The sequence below is a fragment of the Gymnoscopelus microlampas genome, assembly GCF_963454915.1.
Source record: "Gymnoscopelus microlampas genome assembly, chromosome: 12".
In the NCBI taxonomy this organism is placed as follows: domain Eukaryota; kingdom Metazoa; phylum Chordata; class Actinopteri; order Myctophiformes; family Myctophidae; genus Gymnoscopelus; species Gymnoscopelus microlampas.
Genome location: NC_139949.1, coordinates 39,030,018 through 39,054,121, shown reverse-complemented (window position 1 = coordinate 39,054,121; position 24,104 = coordinate 39,030,018). Strand labels below are relative to the sequence as shown.

Below are 24,104 nucleotides of genomic sequence, written 5' to 3'. Positions count from 1 at the left end.
TTATATGATTGTAATTTTGAGCAGGCACTAACAGGCCCCTCTGGAAACTGACTGCAACATCATTTTGCAATGCCACGCAGCGTCTCAAACGTTTACATATTCTTGCAAGCATGAACAGAGCGCCTGAACAGGGACTTGAACCCTGGACCCTCAGATTAAAAGTCTGATGCTCTACCGTCTGAGCTATCCAGGCCCTGCTTGAGCATTACAGCAATGAACTTTGGAGTCACATCAAGAAAGCACATTTGACAGCCAATGACATGGCATTTTTTCTTGAAGCCTTGTATCGTACAGTACAGAAAACGTACTTCTTAGAATCATTCCCTCTGATTATGTAGTTTGAGTCAAGCACCTATGGCATTGATGCACTCGTGTGTATTTTTGGCTAATTCTGGGGCCAATCCTCGACAATGAAGTAGCTTTCGGAACACTTGTGCTGAAGGGGAATTAGCTCAGATGGTAGAGTGCTCGCTTAGCATGCGAGAGGTGACGGGATCGATACCCGTATTCTCCAATTAGTTGTTTATCCGGATAATAACTGGTCTCTCTTTACTGATGGAAATTAACTACAAGTGTAGAGGCGCTGGATCAGAATAGCCATAGTGCTTTTCATTTTCATATTAGAACACTTGGTCAGAGGGAAGATTCCACTTAACATTTCGGTCGTGCAACTCACAGACGTAAGGGGAATTAGCTCAGATGGTAGAGCGCTCGCTTTGCATGCGAGAGGTGGCGGGACCGATGCTCGCATTCTCCAGACAAGAATACACTTGACGGATATCTGCTTTTACTCTTCAGTTGAATCAGTCAAAGACTAGATTATATTTGCAAAGGTGTCAGCGCTGTGCAGCTTACCTCAAAGACGCAACAAGCTCAGGCCAACTTTATATGATTGTAATTTTGAGCAGGTGCTAACAGGCCCCTCTGGAAACTGACTGGAACATCGTTTTGCAATGCCACGTAGCGTCTCAAACGTTTACATATTCTTGCAAGCATGAACAGAGCGCCTGAACAGGGACTTGAACCCTGGACCCTCAGATTAAAAGTCTGATGCTCTACCGTCTGAGCTATCCAGGCCCTGCTTGAGTATTACAGCAATGAACTTTGGAGCCACATCAAGAAAGCACATTTGACAGCCAATGACATGGCATTTTTTTCTTGAAGCCTTGTATCGTACAGTACAGAAAACGTACTTCTTAGAATCATTCCCTCTGATTATGTAGTTTGAGTCAAGCACCTATGGCATTGATGCACTCGTGTGTATTTTTGGCTAATTCTGGGGCCAATCCTCGACAATCAAGTAGCTTTCGGAACACTTGTACTAAAGGGGAATTAGCTCAGATGGTAGAGTGCTCGCTTAGCATGCGAGAGGTGACGGGATCGATACCCGTATTCTCCAATTAGTTGCTTATCCGGATAATAACTGGTCTCTCTTTACTTATGGAAATTAACTACAAGTGTAGAGGCGCTGGATCAGAATAGACAAAGTGCTTTTCATTTTCATATTAGAACACTTGGTCAGAGGGAAGATTCCACTTAACATTTCCCTCGTGCAACTCACAGACGTAAGGGGAATTAGCTCATATGGTAGAGCACTCGCTTTGCATGCGAGAGGTGGCGGCACCGATGCCCGCATTCTCCAGACAAGAATACACTTGACGGATGTCTGGTTTTACTCTTCAGTTGAATCAGTCAAAGACTAGATTTGCAAAGGTGTCAGCGCTGTGCAGCTTACCTCAAAGACGCAACAAGTTCAGGCCATCCTTATATGATTGTAATTTTGAGCAGGCGCTAACAGGCCCCTCTGGAAACTGACTGCAACATCATTTTGCAATGCCACGTAGAGTCTCAAACGTTTACATATTCTTGCAAGCATGAACAGAGCGCCTGAACAGGGACTTGAACCCTGGACCCTCAGATTAAAAGTCTGATGCTCTACCGTCTGAGCTATCCAGGCCCTGCTTGAGCATTACAGCAATGAACTTTGGAGTCACATCAAGAAAGCACATTTGACAGCCAATGACATGGCATTTTTTCTTGAAGCCTTGTATCGTACAGTACAGAAAACGTACTTCTTAGAATCATTCCCTCTGATTATGTAGTTTGAGTCAAGCACCTATGGCATTGATGCACTCGTGTGTATTTTTGGATAATTCTGGGGCCAATCCTCGACAATGAAGTAGCTTTAGGAACACTTGTGCTAAAGGGGAATTAGCTCAGATGGTAGAGTGCTCGCTTAGCATGCGAGAGGTGACGGGATCGATACCCGTATTCTCCAATTAGTTGCTTGTCCGGATAATAACTGGTCTCTCTTTACTGATGGAAATTAACTACAAGTGTAGAGGCGCTGGATCTGAATAGTCAAAGTGCTTTTCATTTTCATATTAGAACACTTGGTCAGAGGGAAGATTCCACTTAACATTTCCCTCGTGCAACTCACAGACGTAAGGGGAATTAGCTCATATGGTAGAGCGCTCGCTTTGCATGCGAGAGGTGGCGGGACCGATGCCCGCATTCTCCAGACAAGAATACACTTGACGGATGTCTGGTTTTACTCTTCAGTTGAATCAGTCAAAGACTAGATTTGCAAAGGTGTCAGCGCTGTGCAGCTTACCTCAAAGACGCAACAAGCTCAGGCCAACTTTATATGATTGTAATTTTGAGCAGGTGCTAACAGGCCCCTCTGGAAACTGACTGGAACATCGTTTTGCAATGCCACGTAGCGTCTCAAACGTTTACATATTCTTGCAAGCATGAACAGAGCGCCTGAACAGGGACTTGAACCCTGGACCCTCAGATTAAAAGTCTGATGCTCTACCGTCTGAGCTATCCAGGCCCTGCTTGAGTATTACAGCAATGAACTTTGGAGCCACATCAAGAAAGCACATTTGACAGCCAATGACATGGCATTTTTTTCTTGAAGCCTTGTATCGTACAGTACAGAAAACGTACTTCTTAGAATCATTCCCTCTGATTATGTAGTTTGAGTCAAGCACCTATGGCATTGATGCACTCGTGTGTATTTTTGGCTAATTCTGCGGCCAATCCTCGACATCGAATTAGCTTGTGGAACAGTTGTGCTAATGGGGAATTAGCTCAGATGGTGGAGTGCTCGCTTAGCATGCGAGAGGTGACGGGATCGATACCCGTGTTCTCCAATTAGTTGCTTATCCAGATAATAACTGGTCTCTCTTTACTGATGGGCATTAACTGCAAGTGTAGAGGCGCTGGATCAGAATAGCGAAAGTGCTTTTCATTTTCATATTAGAACACTTGGTCAGAGGGAAGATTCCACTTAACATTTCCCTCGTGCAACTCACAGACGTAAGGGGAATTAGCTCATATGGTAGAGCGCTCGTTTTGCATGCGAGAGGTGGCGGCACCGATGCCCGCATTCTCCAGACAAGAATACACTTGACGGATGTCTGCTTTTACTCTTCAGTTGAAACAGTCAAAGACTAGATTATATTTGCAAAGGTGTCAGCGCTGTGCAGCTTACCTCAAAGACGCAACAAGTTCAGGCCAACTTTATATGATTGTAATTTTGAGCAGGTGCTAACAGGCCCCTCTGGAAACTGACTGCAACATCATTTTGCAATGCCACGTAGAGTCTCAAACGTTTACATATTCTTGCAAGCATGAACAGAGCGCCTGAACAGGGACTTGAACCCTGGACCCTCAGATTAAAAGTCTGATGCTCTACCGTCTGAGCTATCCAGGCCCTGCTTGAGCATTACAGCAATGAACTTTGGAGTCACATCAAGAAAGCACATTTGACAGCCAATGACATGGCATTTTTTCTTGAAGCCTTGTATCGTACAGTACAGAAAACGTACTTCTTAGAATCATTCCCTCTGATTATGTAGTTTGAGTCAAGCACCTATGGCATTGATGCACTCGTGTGTATTTTTGGCTAATTCTGGGGCCAATCCTCGACAATGAAGTAGCTTTCGGAACACTTGTGTTAAAGGGGAATTAGCTCAGATGATAGAGTGCTCGCTTAGCATGCGAGAGGTGACGGGATCGATACCCGTATTCTCCATTTAGTTGTTTATCCGGATAATAACTGGTCTCTCTTTACTGATGGAAATTAACTACAAGTGTAGAGGCGCTGGATCAGAATAGCCAAAGTGCTTTTCATTTTCATATTAGAACACTTGGTCAGAAGGGAAGATTCCACTTAACATTTCCCTCGTGCAACTCACAGACGTAAGGGGAATTAGCTCAGATGGTAGAGCGCTCGCTTTGCATGCGAGAGGTGGCGGGACCGATGGCCGCATTCTCCAGACAAGAATACACTTGACGGATGTCTGCTTTTACTCTTCAGTTGAATCAGTCAAAGACTAGATTATATTTGCAAAGGTGACAGCGCTGTGCAGCTTACCTCAAAGACGCAACAAGTTCAGGCCAACTTTATATGATTGTAATTTTGAGCAGGTGCTAACAGGCCCCTCTGGAAACTAACTGGAACATCATTTTGCAATGCCACGTAACGTCTCAAACGTTTACATATTCTTGCAAGCATGAACAGAGCGCCTGAACAGGGACTTGAACCCTGGACCCTCAGATTAAAAGTCTGATGCTCTACCGTCTGAGCTATCCAGGCCCTGCTTGAGCATTACAGCAATGAACTTTGGAGCCACATCAAGAAAGCACATTTGACAGCCAATGACATGGCATTTTTTCTTGAAGCCTTGTATCGTACAGTACAGAAAACGTACTTCTTATAATCATTCCCTCTGATTATGTAGTTTGAGTCAAGCACCTATGGCATTCATGCACTCGTGTGTATTTTTGGCTAATTCTGGGGCCAATCCTCGACATCGAATTAGCTTGTGGAACACTTGTGCTTAAGGGGAATTAGCTCAGATGGTAGAGTGCTCGCTTACTACGCTTAGCATGCGAGAGTAAGTAAGTAAGTAAGTAAATTTTATTTATATAGCACTTCTCACAGAGAAAACTCACAAAGTGCTTTACATACCAACAAATGTAACCAAAAACAGCAGCAAAACAGTACAATTATAATGCAAAAACAGAAGACATATTACAACAAATAAATGAAAAAGAAAATCAAAGATATTCCGAAAAAGCATGACCAAACAGAAAGGTTTTCAATTGGTTCTTAAAGATGCCTACAGACGCTGCAGCTCTCAGTGCCTGTGGTAGAGCATTCCAGAGTCTGGGAGCAACGGCCTGAAAAGCTCTGTCACCCCTGGTTATGAAGTTGGTTCGGGGGATTACCAACAGACCCTGGTCGGCTGACCTTAAGGTCCTACTTGGCACATGTCGTTCTAGCAGGTCGGTTAAATATGCTGGTGCTTGACCATGCAGAGCTCTATACGTAAGTATAAGAACCTTGAAATTAACCCTGGAGGCAACAGGAAGCCAATGCAAGGAGGCCAGGATTGGAGTGATGTGACACCTTCGCCTGGACCTGGTTAGCAGGGTTCAAGTCCCTGTTCAGGCGCTCTGTTCATGCTTGCAAGAATATGTAAACGTTTGAGACTCTACGTGGCATTGCAAAATGATGTTGCAGTCAGTTTCCAGAGGGGCCTGTTAGCACCTGCTCAAAATTACAATCATATGAAGTTGGCCTGAACTTGTTGCGTCTTTGAGGTAAGCTGCACAGCGCTGACACCTTTGCAAATATAATCTAGTCTTTGACTGTTTCAACTGAAGAGAGTCAGTCCCGAGAGGTGACGGGATCGATACCCGTACTCTCCAATTAGTTGTTTATCCGGATAATAACTGGTCTCTCTTTACTGATGGGCATTAACTGCAAGTGTAGAGGCGCTGGATCAGAATAGCCAAAGTGCTTTTCATTTTCATATTAGAACACTTGGTCAGAAGGGAAGATTCCACTTAACATTTCCCTCGTGCAACCCACAGACGTAAGGGGAATTAGCTCAGATGGTAGAGCGCTCGCTTTGCATGCGAGAGGTGGCGGGACCGATGCCCGGATTCTCCGGACAAGAATACACTTGACGGATGTCTGCTTTTACTCTTCAGTTGAAACAGTCAAAGACTAGATTATATTTGCAAAGGTGTCAGCGCTGTGCAGCTTACCTCAAAGACGCAACAAGTTCAGGCCAACTTCATATGATTGTAATTTTGAGCAGGTGCTAACAGGCCCCTCTGGAAACTGACTGCAACATCATTTTGCAATGCCACGTAGAGTCTCAAACGTTTACATATTCTTGCAAGCATGAACAGAGCGCCTGAACAGGGACTTGAACCCTGGACCCTCAGATTAAAAGTCTGATGCTCTACCGTCTGAGCTATCCAGGCCCTGCTTGAGCATTACAGCAATGAACTTTGGAGTCACATCAAGAAAGCACATTTGACAGCCAATGACATGGCATTTTTTCTTGAAGCCTTGTATCGTACAGTACAGAAAACGTACTTCTTAGAATCATTCCCTCTGATTATGCAGTTTGAGTCAAGCACCTATGGCATTGATGCACTCGGTAACCGTCTTCCATGCCGACATCTCGCCACTCCGACTAGTGGCTTCCGCGTGCGGTTAGGGTTAGGGTGAGGGTTAGGTATAGGGTTCGTTAACGTCGGAAAGGCGACATGTCGGAAAGCCGACATGTAACCATGCACTCGTGTGTATTTTTGGCTAATTCTGGGGCCAACCCTCGACAATCAAGTAGCTTTCGGAACACTTGTGCTAATGGGGAATTAGCTCAGATGATAGAGTGCTCGCTTAGCATGCGAGAGGTGACGGGATCGATACCCGTATTCTCCAATTAGTTGTTTATTATCTGGATAATAACTGGTCTCTCTTTACTGAGGGAAATTAACTACAAGTGTAGAGGCGCTGGATCAGAATAGCCAAAGTGCTTTTAATTTTCATATTAGAACACTTGGTAAGAGGGAAGATTCCACTTAACATTTCCCTCGTGCAACTCACAGTAGTAAGGGGAATTAGCTCAGATGGTAGAGCGCTCGCTTTGCATGCGAGAGGTGGCGGGACCGATGCCTGCATTCTCCAGACAAGAATACACTTGAGGGATGTCTGCTTTTACTCTTCAGTTGAATCAGTCAAAGACTAGATTATATTTGCAAAGGTGTCAGCGCTGTGCAGCTTACCTCAAAGACGCAACAAGTTCAGGCCAACTTTAAATGATTGTAATTTTGAGCAGGCGCTAACAGGGCCCCCTGGAAACTGACTTCAACATAATTTGAGAGACAGCGAGATCCAAATGTGGCGTTGGCGGGCGCCGCGGCGGTTGTGGCGCTCGCCGCGAGCGCCGCGGCGGTTGTGGCGTGCGGTTGTGGCGAACGCCACGACCGCCGTGAAAACCGCCGCGAGCGCCGCGAGCGCCACGTAGGGTCCGCCATCCGATCCATCGACCATATCTGCGCTCTTCTGGCGCAGCCCCCCCCCCCCCACATGTCCCCCCCCCCCCCCAGGACCCCCCCCCGGGACGCCCCCCCGCCCAAGGGTTGGATAGTAATAATTGTATATTTTGCGCATTTGATCCAGAGCAGTTGAGATTTGATTCGGCCATATCTTTCTGAATGTAACTTGTATTTTTATAATTGTATTTTTCATATGATCTGTAAAGTTTATATTTTCATTTGCTACCAGGCATGAATGCATTATAATTTATTATATATATTTTTCCTTATTTTCTTTCTTTATTTACACGTGCGTAATAAACGAAGCATTTGAGATTTCATCCGCCCAGATCTTTCTGAATTTTACTTGAATTATTATAATTTTAATGTTTATATGATCCGTAAATTTTATATTTTCATGTGGTATCAGGCATGAATTTATTTTAATTTATTTTATTATTTTATTTCATTTATTTACATGCGCGCAATTGCACGCATCTAACTATTGGACTCAGCTCTGGGGACACGGTGCGGCTGCAGAGTTCACCTTGAAATTTGTCATTACAATTTTACTGTAGCCTAATCCACAAAAGTGTGACTGACTGTTAATTCCTTGAGTCAATACATTGTGTTTTTATCACCGGTGCCAGTATTATTATTATTATTGTTAATAGACCTTGCAACATAGAGCAACTTAAGTGCTTGCAGAACTTAATAATATAAGCACACTTATTCTCCAGGCAGACAGACAGAAACAGTCTGTCTGTCTGTCTGTCTGTCTGTCTGTCGGTATATATACGTGCATAAATTAAGCTTGGGTCATTGGTCAATGAACCTGGTGTGTCGGTCAGAAAATAACTGATCTATAAACTCACAACTCATCGCATCCTCATTCATTTCACTGGTCAAATGCAACAGACAGACAGACAGCCAGACAGACAGACAGACAGACAGACAGACAGACAGACAGACAGACAGACAGACAGACAGACCGATCCAGGCCGTGACACCAAAAATAGCCGATCAACAAGCTGCAGCGCGATAGATAGATAGATAGATAGATAGATAGATAGATAGATAGATAGATAGATAGATAGATAGATAGATAGATAGATAGATAGATAGATAGATAGATAGATAGATAGATAATATAAATATATTATACTGTAGGCTACACGGTTATAACCAAAGATAATTATGATAGGCTATATTATTATATTAGGCTATTAACATTATGCAAGCTAATTATATTTACCATGGTTACGTCAATAAGAAGACAGACAGATCTGTCTGTCTGTCTGTCTGTCTGTCTGTCTGTCTGTCTGGACGGACGGACTTACGGACAGATTGATAAGTAGACTTGATTATAGCCAATATATTATTTTATTTTCATTTACACATGCGCCTTTTCATCCAAATTGTGTGTTATATTATTTACTTGTAGCATGGTTAATTAATAGTCCCTGTTTGCATAGCCCCCAAATCGGGCTCCCCAAGTTTTGCTCGCTGTGTGAACTGTTCAAAGACGCAACAACAAGCTCCATACTAGCATATCTGCGCCAGAAGAGCGCAGATATGGTCGATGGATCGGATGGCGGACCCTACGTGGCGCTCGCGGCGCTTGGGGCGGTTTTCACGGCGGTCGTGGCGTTCGCCACAACCGCCGCGGCGCCCGCCAACGCCACATTTTGGAAGATCTGGCGGACGCGGCGGTTATGGCTGAAAATCTGACGGACGCGGCGCCGGCGGCGGAGGCGGCGGTTATGGCGGAAGATCTGGCAGACGCGGCGGTTATGGCGGAGGATCTGGCGGACGCGGCGGTTGCCACGGCGGTTGTGGCGGCCGCCACGACGGCCGCCACCCGCCGTGGCGGTCGTGGCGGACGCGGCGGCCGCCGCGGCGCACGCCACTGCCACATTTGGATCTCGCCCCTCCTGCATAATTTTGCAATGCCACGTAGCGTCTCAAACGTTTACTTATTCTTGCAAGCATGAACAGAGCGCCTGAACAGGGACTTGAACCCTGGACCCTCAGATTAAAAGTCTGATGCTCTACCGTCTGAGCTATCCAGGCCCTGCTTGGTCATTACAGCAATGAAATATGGAGCCACATCAAGAAAGAAAATTTGACAGCCAATGACATGGCATTTTTTCTTGAAGCCTTGTATTGTACAGTACAGAAAACGCACTTGTTAGTGCATGGCATTAACTGCAAGTGTAGAGGCGAAGGATCAGAATAGCCGAAGTTCTTTTCATTTTCATATTAAATCACTTGGTCAGAGGGAAGATTCCACTTAACATTTCCCTCGTGCAACTCACAGACGTAAGGGGAATTAGCTCATATGGTAGAGCGTTCGCTTTGCATGCGAGAGGTGGCGGCACCGATGCCCGCATTCTCCAGACAAGAATACACTTGACGGATGTCTGCTTTTACTCTTCAGTTGAACCAGTCAAAGACTAGATTATATTTGCAAAGTTGTCAGCGCTGTGCAGCTTACCTCAAAGACGCAACAAGTTCAGGCCAACTTTACATGATTGTAATTTTGAGCAGGCGCTAACAGCTCCCTCTGGAATCTGACTGCAACATAATTTTGCAATGCCACGTAGCATCTCAAACGTTTACATATTCTTGCAAGCATGAACAGAGCGCCTGAACAGGGACTTGAACCCTGGACCCTCAGATTAAAAGTCTGATGCTCTACCGTCTGAGCTATCCAGGCCCTGCTTGAGCATTACAGCAATGAAATTTGGAGCCACATCAAGAAAGCACATTTGACAGCCAATGACATGGCATGCTGTTGCTGAGCTACCAACCTGCTACTACCAGTCTTAAATAAATGATATTTAAAGAACCCAAGTGTCTTCATTGCTAGAAAGAAACATTACAAGCACCACATGATGCCAGAAATGTTGAATATTCAAGGCTTGCAGCAAAGACATACGTTGTGAGACCGTGAGCTCTGCGCCACTTTTTGGAATAACTGAAAGCAAGAGCAGCTCACCATTTGCTATACGTTTTCTTTCACGATATAACGTTTAAAACATGTCCTGCTTCGAGCCGAAATTGAACCAGCGAATTAAGGATATCCGTTACTCAACTACAGTCCTCCCTCTACAAGAATTATGTTGCTCTATATTTTCTACTGAGCAGCAACTGATGCCAGAAAAATTGAATATTCAAGGCCTCCAGCAATGAACTATCTTGTGTGGCCGTGAGCTATGTGCTGCTTTTTGGAATAGCTGAAAGCAAGAGCAGCTCACCATTTGCTATATCTTTCCTAGGTCGGAGCAATGCAATTCTTGAAGGACTGTGGAAATCCTCACTATCAATTCTACCAAGATCCCTCAACCTTCCAACACAGGTGTGACCAGGGAGACCCAACAGAATCACGACTGCTCTACGTGAATGTTGAGGCAGTTATTGATTAAATTATTGATGACGTTATTGATGAAATTATTTATGATGCTATTGATGACATATCCATCACTGAACAGAACAACACATATCACATGATATCACACACAACAGCGAGGACATCAATGAGGACAATATACTGACACAGCAGACAAACATGCAGTACAAAATCATGATGAAAAGGAAGAACAATAACACAGGGAGAATGTCCCAATCAGAAAGTTCCAAATAGATTATGATCAGTGTAGTGATTGAACTAAATTTGACCCAATACTGCCTTCAGTTCGGTCACGGTGGCGTTCGGACTCACCAAAAGTTTGTTTCTTGACGCGCTCGCCTTGCTCACTCCAGCCTGGCTCCTTTCAGCAGCACTTGTATTGGCAATAATAATAACACCCTTGTGTGTGTATTTCCTAATTCCTTTTGTTTCTATGTTTGTTTCCTTAATTCCTAAATGTGTGTCTGTGCTATAACGTGCGGTAAGAACTGTTGCTTCTCTCCGAGTCCAAACACACCGGGAATCGCACACGTGTGTTCATTATATCATTGAGTAGCCTAGGTGACGTGAACCACCACCAATGCGCCATAAGCTCCCTTGTGGCTTGGCAGTGCAATGACACCACCAAATAAGGAATATAAATCAAAAACACCCATATTGGCTCTTACAATCAGTCAGTCTGTGCAACAGCAAGATTCCCAGAAGCATTTCATGATGAAAACAAGCACACAGATTCTCATGTAATCACATTTGCACCTGGTGAAGGAAAAACTCCTTCACAGTAAAGATTAGGATGCCATGAAATGAAGCATCCTGATGGAAAATGCAACTTACACCATCCAAGACAAGCCTACCTGACTGATCAGTACTACTTCATTCAAGACTGAGAAATGTGGATTCAGAGATGATCCTAGCTATCTTTTTGCAGGACTTCCTATATTGAAAAGAAACAGCTTCAGAGGAATACAAATATTTCCTTCATGAGAGGAAAAAAGTCCACCTCAATATCGGGAGAAACTACATACAACCTTGAGAATGCGTTCTGTTTGATAGTAGGGCCTACCTCCAACACTCCTAGCTACCACAAGAAAGGCAAATTTGAAATGATGCCAAACTTCAACATTCCAGTTCTTCTTCACAGTCATCTGTGCAGACATGCGCTGGGAAGAATATATCACTGCTATTCTAAGATAAAAGGGTTTGAAGATTGAATATGTACTGCAAAATATGACCAAAGATAATGATGGAGGAGGAGGAGACGAAGAAGAAATAACAATATTATTGTCCATTTCAATGGAGATCAGTCTGCTCTTCCTTTACATGAATATTTGCAAACACAGGAAGCTCAGTCAATCCATGAGATTCTCAGAAACAATGTTGTGACTGCCACAAGAAATTACAAGCACAGAGTGCAGACCTTCATTAGAGAAATTATGCTGAATCCTCACAATCCAATGTCCGTGGAATACTACTCATCCAAGCTGGAGTTCCAAGGCAGAGGAGCCGGTCACAACCATAGAGTTCTCTGGGTGGATATGGACAAAATGGAAGCGAAAATTCATGATGGAATGAACCTTTGCAACATTGAAGATTTGCTTGCCAAGAACGAAGGCAAGGACGTGCAGAAAACAATCAAAGACGTTCTTCACATGTCAGATTTAGAGGTGGTACGCAGTATGTCAAATAAAAAAAAGTGCTCTTTTGGACAGTTTCAGAACCCCAATAGTTTTTGAAAACGTGTTTTTCAAAAGAGCTAAATGTGTTTATTAAGAAGAAAGATTTTCAGAACAACATTGACATTGGACATCACAAAACAATACCTGCAGCACATTCTGCAGGTGCTGCTCACTCTTTGCTGCTGACACGAAGTTGGTTGTGAGTTTGACAGTCAATCACTTCTGCAGCGCACACAGTGCGTTTAGCACATAACTTGCCCAGGAACAGTTGTTCAGTGTTGGCAAGAATGTAGCAGGACAATGGTATATGGTGTCCACTGATTGTGGTGTTCTTTACTGATGGCCCCTCCAGCACTTAGCATTGGTAAGAGCCATTCAAGGAGTTACATCACCTCCGTCCACTTCTTCGGGCCAGGTCTTCTACATAGCCTTCTATTGGCAAATAGTGACAAAGTTTACGGAATGCATTGGAGTCTATGGGCGTTTGTAACTATTTCCAGTTTACATGAACCACGTGACCGACGCCGTTTCTGCCCCCTCAATGGCGGAACTCTCTAATATAAGGCTCTGGCATTGGTCTGCTGTCGCATAGGATGCCGAGATATTTGCACAATTGCCGCCAGACTCTTCAACCGGGTAGCTCCTGTTAAATATGCAAAAGCACAACTCGTATGACAATGACCCGTAATAATAGTACATGCCAACACAAAAAAAGAGTAGATTACCTCAGTTTTCTTCAGATCAGGGTGCAGTCTTTTTACCTCACAGCATTGTGCTTCATTAGCATCTTTCATTCTTTCAGGTTAGTATGGCTACTACTTAAACATTAAACATTGTGTACAATGTTGAGATGGAAGTTGTAGATACTGTGCATAATGCACAATGTCATTATGATGACAGTATCATTAAATAAAAGCAATTAAATAAAAACAATTAAGGTAAAGATGCATACGTTTTCAGGTTACCCCCTTTAGCCATAGAAGCTGATGGCCGTTCCACCTCTAAATCACCACGTATTACAAAGATATTGTACATGTGTTGTAACAACATGGAACGGAACGGAATGGAACACTTTTATCACACAGACAGATCTGTAGGCTACAAATATTTTCTTTTTTGTTTTAAACTTTATTGAGTCAAAACATGTTAAGACAACACCTCATCAACTTATTTTTTGTGTGCATATTTTGTGCATGTAAAAACCCTTCACCTATACATAGAAAGGGGATAAACTAAATTAAATGATTTTATTCATGTATATGTATACATATCCTTTATGAGGGAACATATATAAAAAAATATAATAACAATAAACAAAAAAATCACACCCTGTGTGAAGGAAGCGGTGCCTTTGGGGCGGGGCTTAACTCATTTCAGTTCGTCCCTATTGGTGGTCTGAGTCCACTTACCAAATTTGTACTTGGTAGCATGCTGCAAACTGGAATGATGGCTGTTTAAAGCCCAGCCAATGGGCAGACAGAGGGGGCGGGGCTTAACTAATTACAGTTCGTCCCTATCTGTGGTTTTAGTCCATGTACAAAATTTGTACTCCGTAGCATGCTGCAAACTTGAGTTATGGCTGTTTAAAGGCCAGCCAATGGGAAGACAGAGGGGGCGGGGCTTCAGCAATTCATGCTCGTCCCTATTGGTGGTCTAAGTCCACATACCAAATTTGGACTTGGTGGCATGCTGCAAACTGGAGTTATAGCTGTTTAAAATCCCGTGCTCATCCCGTGCTCATACGGGCGGACGGACATAACATACGCTGGGGGTCCCTGGACCCCTCTTTGATAACTTCAGCAATTCATGCTCGTCCCTATTGGTGGTCTAAGTCCACATACCACATTTGGAGTTGGTGGCATGCTGCAAACTGGAGTTATAGCTGTTTAAAATCCCGTGCTCATCCCGTGCTCATACGGGCGGACGGACATAACATACGCTGGGGGTCCCTGGACCCCCTTTGATAACCAGTGCCACGTGTGGCCAATGAGAGGAGAGATGGCATAGGCAATCTCCAAGTCTGTGTGTGTGTGTGTGTGTGTGTGTGTGTGTGTGTGTGTGTGTGTGTGTGTGTGTGTGTGTGTGTGTGTGTGTGTTTGTATGTGTTGCTTCTTTGCCGTGCTCATCCCGGGCTCAAACAAACAGACGGACACGCAGACAGAGTCAAACGTAGAGCGGTTGGCACCACTAAAAAGACCTGGTGGCAATTTTAAGATGCGCAAAATAGGGCCCTGAGAGTCTGCAGTGCCTGCAAATGACATCATCTGAGACCTTGCAGATCTCTTCAATCAAACAGCGCATCACATCAAGCAAACAATTGCATTACAATTTTTGCACGCCACTCCGTACTAGTTTGTTAGTGTGCACGCAGATGAACTGTGTCCTCGCACAGTACCTGATCAAATTAAATGTAGCACATGCACACATGAGGCCGAATTCTAAAACGTTAGCAGAAAGTCAATGTTTGTTTTATGTGTAACAGTGATTTCTTTTTTTTTAATGAAATTTGAATGAATTCATTGTTTATTCAATTGTGTCAGGCCAGTCACTATCCACCTCCCTACCAACAAACGGGTGTTTAATTTGATTCTCCCAGTCAGCTAATTTATAGTGTAACGTTACTTCCCTTGGTGTGAATAAACAAGTGTCTTTTCAAATTACCTGAATTATTGAAACTTGTGCCACAATGTTTACAGTGGAAAGGTTTTTCTCCAGTGTGGATACGCTGGTGTGTCTTCAGTTGACCTGAGTTTTTGAAACTCTTGCTACAATGTTTACAGTGGAAAGGTTTTTCTCCAGTGTGGTTACGCTGGTGTGTCGTCAGGTGACCCGACTGATTGAAACTCTTGTTACACAGTTTACAGTGGAAAGGTTTTTCTCCAGTGTGGACACGCTGGTGTTTCATCAGGCTACCTGACTCACGGAAACTCTTGTCACAATGTTTACATTGGAAAGGTTTTTCTCCAGTGTGGATACGCTGGTGTGCATTCAGAGAACCTGACTGACTGAAACTCTTGTCACAATGTTTACATTGGAATGGTTTTTCTCCAGTGTGGATACGCTGGTGTGCCTTTAGAGAACCTGACTCACTGAAACTCTTGTCACAATGTTTACAGTGGAAAGGTTTTTCTCCGGTGTGGACACGCTCGTGTGTCTTCAGGTCAGATGAAGCAAAGAAACTCTTGTTACAGTATGCACAGTGGAGAGATTTTATACCAGCGTGGATACGCTGGTGTTTTTTCAGGTGACCAGACTCACTGAAACTCTCGTCACAATATTTACAGTGGAAAGGTTTTTCTCCACCTGGTTTAGTTAAAGTCTTGGTAAACTGTTGATGACTGTAAGATCTCAGGTCATCAGTGTCTCCTTGTTTCTGGCTGGTTGTAGAGCTGGCGATTTGCTGACAGGCTGATGAGGTGATCTGCCCATTCCTCAGCATTTGGTAGTAGGGATCATTGTGTCTCCTCCTGATGTGTTTGTGGAGCGAGACCTGAGATGTGAAGGAGTATGGACATTCAGAACAGGAGAAGAACTCAGTCTGGGAGGAGTGGGACATCACTTCTGAGGCGAGGGGGGGGGGGGGGGGGGTAGGGAGAGAGAGAGAGAGTAGAAGAGAGAGGGGGAGAGAAGGGGAGAGGCAGGTTAGAACTGGTGAGTACAGATACAACTTGATCAAACAAGTCCGTTGATTAGGAGCACAACGGCTGCCTTGTTAATATTTCTGACTCAATTGTTATTTTCATCTTCCTCTTTTATTCCTCAATTGAATCAATAAGCCAGCTCCCAATTTTCCCCACACATGTAAGTCCTGTCCCTGTGCTTAACATTGACTGACCTCCACTGGTCTCCTCCCAATCATCACTGTCTTCAGTGTCAGATTCCAGCTTGACTTCAACTTCATAGCAGTGTGAAGAGATGTCTTCATCATCAACTTCACTTTTCACTGCTAGTAATGTCAACATTGATCCACCAGGCTCCTCTGGTCTTTGAAGCAGCTCTTCCTGTTCCCCTTTAATCTGTGGAGGGTCTGGTTCCTCCTGGAGCAGACTGGGGCTCCCCTCCTGTATTGGAGAAACCTCCTCTTTACACACAACCACGATGTCTAGGAGCAGAAAAATAACATGATAGTGAATACTGTATTCCTAAAATGTACATCTATTTTTCTACCGTCTATGTTCCCTGTCCAAATTGAGCTATTAACTTTGATTGACCAAACATTTACTAACTACGGGTTACTACAGGTGTTTCTGAAAACAGGAATTCCGAAAAATCATGTTTTAGCAAAATAAATCATTTGAAATGTAATTTGAATTTAAAGATTGAGTTACTTTACCAAGCAAGTGAATGTTGTTACAGCAAATTTGAATCATTCAATTATGAAACAATATTAAACCACGTCAGCTCTGATTTGGGAAAATTAGGCTGTAGGTCAAGCGTTGTAAAACACAGGGTTCACCTGTACGTACAGTAAGTACTGTATGTATTTCCCCTCAAAAGTAGACCAATCACAGCTCATGCCTTCACCGGCATGACATCATGAAACAGAAACTTCTCCACCCATGTAGTTGGTTCATAGTTTAAAATCTAGAAATGGTTCTGTGAGTCTTTGAATCTGTTTGTCTGTGTGTTCAGGGCGAACTTGACAAACCGCTGTACCGATCAGCGCCAAATGTCTGCACAATGCCAGTAGTCCAAAGAAGTATTTTTTCACATCTGATAGAATGACTATAGTTAGTGAGCTAACCCTCTATTGTTCCACCCAGAAAAGAGATGCTAGCGTTCAAGCGGTTGAACCTTAGATCAAGAGGCAGAGAAAAAGCCTGTCAAAGGCAAAGCCCTAAAGTCGTATGCTGCCTTTTTTCCTCTTTTCTTTTTTACATTGATTCACACACAAGAGGATGTGCTTTTGGATATTAGAGATATTATAAACATGTTTTAGAGGTATTGTAATGATGGCTATACATATTGGGATATTATCATTGTCAAGAGGTTTTGTGCTATGAGCTATGATTATCGTATAGTGAAAATAAGACATTGTAGCAGCTCTACAACAGAACAGAAAAAAAGAAAACGAAAGAAAGAGAGCCTATGAAACTTACTGAGGTGTGGGTGGTCTTCAGGTTCCTCCTGTTTAATAGAAATGTCCCTGGCGGAGTCTGGAGAGTCCATCTTCACTGGCTGCAGTCTGGACTCCACACACTGGTCTGAAATTAAGCAATTGAATAAGGACTTCAATAACTGGAGACCCAGTGGTGTCAAAAATAGCAATAATATTTGCAGAATGTAAAGGCAATAAGGCCTAAGACCAACTCTCCAACATATGAATCTCGGGTGCAAAGATTATGAGGTTTATACAGCATATTAGTGATGAATAATAATAATGATTTAAATTAAAGATAATAAGTTGAAAGTAGCCCATCTGTATTTAACGTTTCTGCAGCCAAGCATCCTTATACGCCCACCTCATCACCAAGAATGATTACTATAGGACAGTTATATGGACCTTTGATGTGTCAGAGTTGTAGAAATGGATTAAACACTGAAAACGTAGGGTGCAAACACAGTTGTAAGTTATGATTACTTCATCAGTACTGAGGACAATGCGTCCAACAATTATAAAAACATATTTAAACTAGAAAACAGGGACGAGATGTGTTGTTAAAATGTTTCAAGATTCTTTTGAAAATACCAGATCTACAAGCTCACACGTTGTGAGCTTGTAGATCGGCTATTTTCAAATATCCGATGCATATAGGTTTAATGTGACCTAGTCAGTAAGAATACCTTGATGATTCTTGCAGGGGCCCTCATACAAGGTCATTTTGATTATGCATGCTCCTCATGGTATCACAACACCACCAAGGCCTTAAAAACAAGGCTCCAAACATCCAAAAACAAACTAGTAAGGCTACTTCTTGGCCTCAAACAGACAACCCATCTAACCCCTGCTCATTTTGCTAGGATTGGATGGCTTAGGGTTGAGGACAGAGTACAGCAACGTACAATGGGCGTGGTCTACAAGATACACCAAAACATTGGGATCCCCCTGTATTTGTCAAAATACCAAAACATAAATGAAGTCCACGATCACAACACCAGAGGCAGCTCCACGGATCATGTTCAACCCAGATTTGTCTCAACAAAGGGAATGACCTCGTTCTCATGCTATTCAACAAAAATGTGGAATGCCCTAGTAACCTGTAAGCTGATTGTATGACATTCTGTATAGTAGTGTGTATATCTGTCTGTCTCTTATATGTCATCATGATGTGTGTGCGTGGGAACTCATTGTAAACAAGCTTAGTGCTTTATGAGTTATCCAGTTTAGTAAACATGGTATTGTGAATTGTACTTTCGTGTACTGTTTCTCATGTCTTACTAAATAAAGTACATAAATCAATCAATCAGTCGCTTCTTTTAGGCTTGTTTTCAGACCTGGTTGCTTATTTCTCTTGCAAAATCTGGCAACACTGTACAGCATGACAAATACCTAGAAATGTTTAACTTCACTTAACAATCACATTAACATTACTGTGGACAGAGTAAAGATCCTACGCAGGTACTAGCCTTGATAAAAGACTGTCATATTATCTGACAGTCTTGGAGTAGGTTCAAAATAGTCTTTGCACTTTGCACTCTTTGCACGTACATCTACATAAAAGGCTCAGATTTCAAATATAAAGTGCTTACCTCATGGCCACGAATGTTACAATTATGTACGGGCCCTCACAAGTACCAATATTGCTCAATAAAAAGCATTTTAATCCTGATCAGTGGCCATTTTCCTCAGAGAGTTATAATGTATTAGAGTGCAATACACCTTTCAACCGATAGGGGCACGCAGTTGAAAGCGGAGAACATCTGACACAGATCGGATTAAAATGCTATTTATTGAAAAATACGGAAGATATGGGTACTTCTGAGGGCCCGAACATAATTGCAACATCCGTGGCCATTAGGTAAGCACTTTATATTTGAAACCTGAACGTTTAAGTAGATGTGCGGACCCCAAGTGCGAAATGGCAAAGACTATTTTGAAATAACTCCAAGACATATCATTATGACCGATGACCGTCTTGATCTAAGGCTGCCTACTACTCATGTACAAGCGACGTTTGCACCGCATTGCTTATATGGAGATTAACCATTACTTTGATAATAGTGAAATCAACAACATATGTAGCAACACAATGTATGAATACTGCTTTGAGTACTGGTTGTTATGTGTTTATGATCACATGAATTATAATATAAGTAACAGTCAATAAATACAAATGAAACACAACCTGAATGAGTTCATCTTTACCTGCTCTGTTTCAGTGGTTGAGCTGCTAACAAACGTCCTGCTGCTGCTTAACGACGACACAGTTTAGAAACGACACGTTTTAGTTTTCTTTTTATTCTACTTTGATATAACTCTATGGTATTCTAAAGTGTCAACAACAGTCTAGCTGTCCAACACCATGTTGTTTTCACTACTGCATTGTGGGTCTGTTCTTCTGACGACCACTTTGTCTAGACGCCAGTTGGTGTATTGCTGCCCCCTACTGTTGGTCTCGGGTACTGTCCATTGTTTATATACACTTATACCGTAACAGTACTATGTGACCTTCCAGGCCTGTAGAAAAGAGAACATCCATCACAGCTTTCATCAGTGCACATTGATGCTGCACAGGTCTGATCACATGTCTCACAGAAATTCAGGTACAACAAATACTGTACTGGCATGTATTAAACTTCATATCATTTTCAAATCAATGCAAATCACCAATTACTGAGAATAGGTGATTTAATTTATGTTTTACTCTTGGCTATTAAACCCTCTAACGGGCCATATTTTGTTATTTAGAGGTCAACTCCATAAGATGGCAGTTCCTCCAAATTATCTTATGGAGTTGACAACATATTATATTTGTTTCATTCATCAGCACAGTCATAGTGAGTAGCCAATTTAGTTCTCTTAATGCTAATAAAATGACCCATTTTAAATCATCATTTTTATTTAGTTTGGGCTAAGAAGGACTTACAGAGTTGAGGACAGACCTGATAGCAATATTATTTAATGCATTTAAAAAAGAAAAAGCTTATCAGAGCTTCAGCAGATGTCCTGCCTTTTATTTTTAAAACCAGGAACTGTGACAGGGGGCCTTAGGATACAATTTAGCTAAGCCTGTTTATGCCTGATTAAATTACAGTATGTTTTTGTAGAAATCTGACCAGGGCCAATATTTTACAACAAATATATTTTTAAACAAAGATTATAATGCGAATACATTCTTCTCCAGGAATAATAGTTGTTGCCAGGTGTAACAGCTAATGCGGATCCTAAATTAACTCAAACGTACAGCCTGTTACTTGTTCCGTGTTCCTTTCTTCTCTATTCTTTATTTTTCTAACTCTTCCTGTAACTGCAAACGTTGAGCAAGTAAAAAAAAAAATCTCACCCACTTACATTTGTAATGGTGTTATGTGACTATAAAAGGTGATTCTGATTCCTGCCTCCAGACAAATGGAGTAATGTTAAGACATCATAGCTCATGTTTAACCTAATAAACCATCAGACTTATAGCATAATAACACATCTTGCACAGCATCGTGAACATTGTGTGTGTGTGTGTGTGTGTGTGTGTGTGTGTGTGTGTGTGTGTGTGTGTGTGTGTGTGTGTGTGTGTGTGTGTGTGTGTGTGTGTGTGTGTGTGTGTGTACACTACGGTGCTTTTTGCATAGCCTTTAATTTGCAATCACATCACGCTCTAATAATGTAATACGGCAAGATTACATTAAACCATAAGATAAAAACTGTAACATTCTAGAGAAAAAAAAAAAGTTTTATCATATCAAATGTATATGGTTTACATCATTTATAGTATAAATGAATAGCAACAAAATAATTAGCAATACATGTAATGGCATCCTCTAGCTAAAAACAATTCAACCTGGTTGTCTGTCTGTGAGAATGATCTCCCCGCTCGGTAATGTTACATCGCAATCTGTAAATTGAACTGTTTGTTGACTCAAATGTAGCATTTTGTGCAAAACGGGCCACTTGACGGGTCTTGATCAAATGACTATAGAGATAATATGTACGGTACACATAGTAATAACAAATCTCTGCCTCATGGTGGTGTTATAACAAACATATTGATTGAATTATTAATAATGCAGTTAGTAATGACGAACAAATTGTGTTAACTAATTCAGTGCCAATGACGTGTAACACGTCAAAACGGTGTTTTCAGTGTTTACGCTAGATGGCACTCTTCGCCAACCTATGAGTGATCCTATGACTTCCAGAGAAGAGTATACCCAGAAATAACGTGATCACAACAAACCCAGCCCTGTCCGATCTAATGTTAAAGGATTCTTCTCTGCTTTCTTGTTTCTTTCTGCGTATTTGTCGGGAACAAGCTATATTCAACAGCCAATCACTAAAGAACGGAGGGTTGCGGTGACGCACTTTTTTTACCTGATGGAAACAGAGACACTCCTCTGTCTTTTGCGACACTCGGTGTGTCGATCGTCCTGGAGCGATATATTCTGTGGCTCTTGAAAGGTCGGTAAAAATGCTCAAAAACGCTAGCACTGGCTGACTTAATAATAATTAATGAATTACTCACTCAATGAGTTTTGATGATGTATGGACACATTGGTGTGTCTTCAGGTGGCCTGGATCACGGAAACTCTTGTCACAATGTTTACAATGGAAAGGTTTTTCTCCAGTGTGGATACGCTGGTGTGTCTTCAGGTAATATGACCGACTGAAACTCTTGTCACAATCTTTACAATGAAAACAACGTTTTTCTCCAGTGTGGACACGCTGGTGTGTCTTCAGGTGTTTCTTCAGGTGGCCTGGCTCACGGAAACTCTTGTCACAATGTTTACAATGGAAAGGTTTTTCTCCAGTGTGGATACGCTGGTGTGCCTTCAGGTAATATGACAGACTGAAACTCTTGTCACAATCTTTACAATGAAAACAAGGTTTTTCTCCAGTGTGGTTACACTGGTGTCTCTTCAGGTGAGATGACTGACTGAAACTCTTGTTACACAATTCACAATGGAAAGGTTTTTCTCCTATGTGGAGAAGCTGGTGTGTCTTCAGGGCAGACGATTGATTGAAACTCTTGTCACACTGTTGACAGTGGAAAGGTTTTTCTCCAGTGTGGACACGCTGGTGTCTCTTCAGAGAACCTGACTGACTGAAACTCTTGTCACAATGTTTACAATGGAAAGGTTTTTCGCCAGTGTGGATACGCTGGTGTGTCTTCAGGTAATATGACCGACTGAAACTCTTGTCACAATCTTTACAATGAAAACGACGTTTTTCTCCAGTGTGGACACGCTGGTGTCTCTGTAGAGAATCAAACACACTGAAACTCTTGTTACACAGTTCACACTGGAAAGGTTTTTCTCCATTGTGGACACCTCCACTTGTCTCCCCCCAATCATCACTGTCTTCAGTGTCTGGTTCAAGTTCAAGTTCAACGTCAGAGCAGTGTGAAGACATGTCTTCATCAAGTTCACTTTTCACTGCTAGTAATGTCAACATTGACCCAACAGGCTCCTCTTTAAGTAGCTCCTCCTGTTCCTTTTTAATGTGTGGAGGCTCTGGTTCCTCCTGGAGCAGACTGGGGCTCCTCTCCTGTTCAGGGGAAACCTCCTCTTTACACACAACCATGTGCAGGATGTCTATGAGCAGAAACATGTACATTCATTTTGCTATCTTCCATGTTTCATGTACAAAGCTATTACCTACTAAGACTGACCAAACTGTTACTAAATAAGTACAGATTGTTACAGGTGGTTCTGGAAAATTAAAACTAGGCATAAACGTTTTAGCAAGATTATAGCAAAATGCATATTTTAAGAAGTAACCTAAATCGATATATGTCTATATTTAGTTATATTACCCAACAAATTAATTATGGTGATGGAACAAATATTGAATTTGAATCATTAAAACAGTCATGAAACAGAAGCACCTCCAAACATGAAAGCTTCACCTGTAGTTAATGGGTCATAGTTTAAAATCTAGGGTTAGGGTGATTTTTATGACCTGGCCCTGTATGTCTAGAAATGTGTGTGTGAATATGTGTGTGTCTTGGGCTAATTTGAACCACAAACCACTGTACCAATCAGTGCCACATTTCTTGTGCATGCTGCCAGTAGGCCAAGCAAGTATTTTTTCTAATATAATGTACTGCAAGTTATGGTCATTATTCAGTTTTGTACATATTATTTAATTGCAGACTGTAAGCTTTCAAGTGACGTGTCATGCAATGAAATATGGAAATAGTTGAAGAATATATACTTATTTGAATGTTGTTAAACACTTGTTGTGACAAACTAAATTTGGCCCAATACCGCCTTCAGTTCATTCACGGTGGTGTTTGGACTCTAACACTTTTGGACCAAAAGTATTTCTTGACACGCTTGTGTTCCTTCCAGCAGCACTTGTTTGTGTATAATAATACCCCAACATCACCCTTGTGCCTATAATTATATTGTGTATTTCCTAATTCCATTTGTGTTTCTATGTGTCCTATGTTCTTAAGTTACGTGTGCTCACTCGTGTGTCCATTAAATCACTGAGTAGGTGAGGTGACCCACCACCAATGCGCCAACTGCCCCCTTGTGGCTTGGCGGTGCAATAACACCACCATATAAGGAAT

The 24,104-nt window shown here is 42.3% G+C and overlaps 1 protein-coding gene across 2 annotated transcripts; it reads right to left on the bottom strand.

Annotated features, from left to right (window-relative positions):
* Positions 1-14,639: 14,639 nt before the first annotated feature.
* Positions 14,640-19,880, bottom strand: LOC311057573 (uncharacterized protein). Of its 2 annotated transcripts, none has more exons than XM_084074560.1 (4): positions 19,742-19,880; positions 17,535-17,639; positions 16,271-16,537; positions 14,640-15,996 (listed from the first exon to the last, which is right to left on the bottom strand). In XM_084074560.1, the coding sequence occupies exons 2-4, from the start codon at positions 17,602-17,604 to the stop codon at positions 15,041-15,043; spliced, it is 1,293 nt and encodes a 430-aa protein (XP_083930686.1). In that variant the 5' UTR covers positions 17,605-17,639; positions 19,742-19,880; the 3' UTR covers positions 14,640-15,040. The 2 variants fall into 2 exon arrangements, with proteins under 2 accessions (XP_083930686.1, XP_083930687.1); XM_084074561.1 differs by having other exon boundaries at positions 14,640-15,993.
* Positions 19,881-24,104: the final 4,224 nt, after the last annotated feature.

Excerpts from the sequence above, each read along its gene's own strand:
- LOC311057573 (XM_084074560.1), bottom strand. The coding sequence starts at position 17,604 with ATGGACTCTCCAGACTCCGCCAGGGACATTTCTATTAAACAGGAGGAA. Across the intron at positions 16,538-17,534 it reads TGAAGACCACCCACACCTCA|ACATCGTGGTTGTGTGTAAA; the intron begins GTAAGTTTCATA and ends TTCTGCTCCTAG. Across the intron at positions 15,997-16,270 it reads TTGGGAGGAGACCAGTGGAG|AAGTGATGTCCCACTCCTCC; the intron begins GTCAGTCAATGT and ends CCCTCGCCTCAG.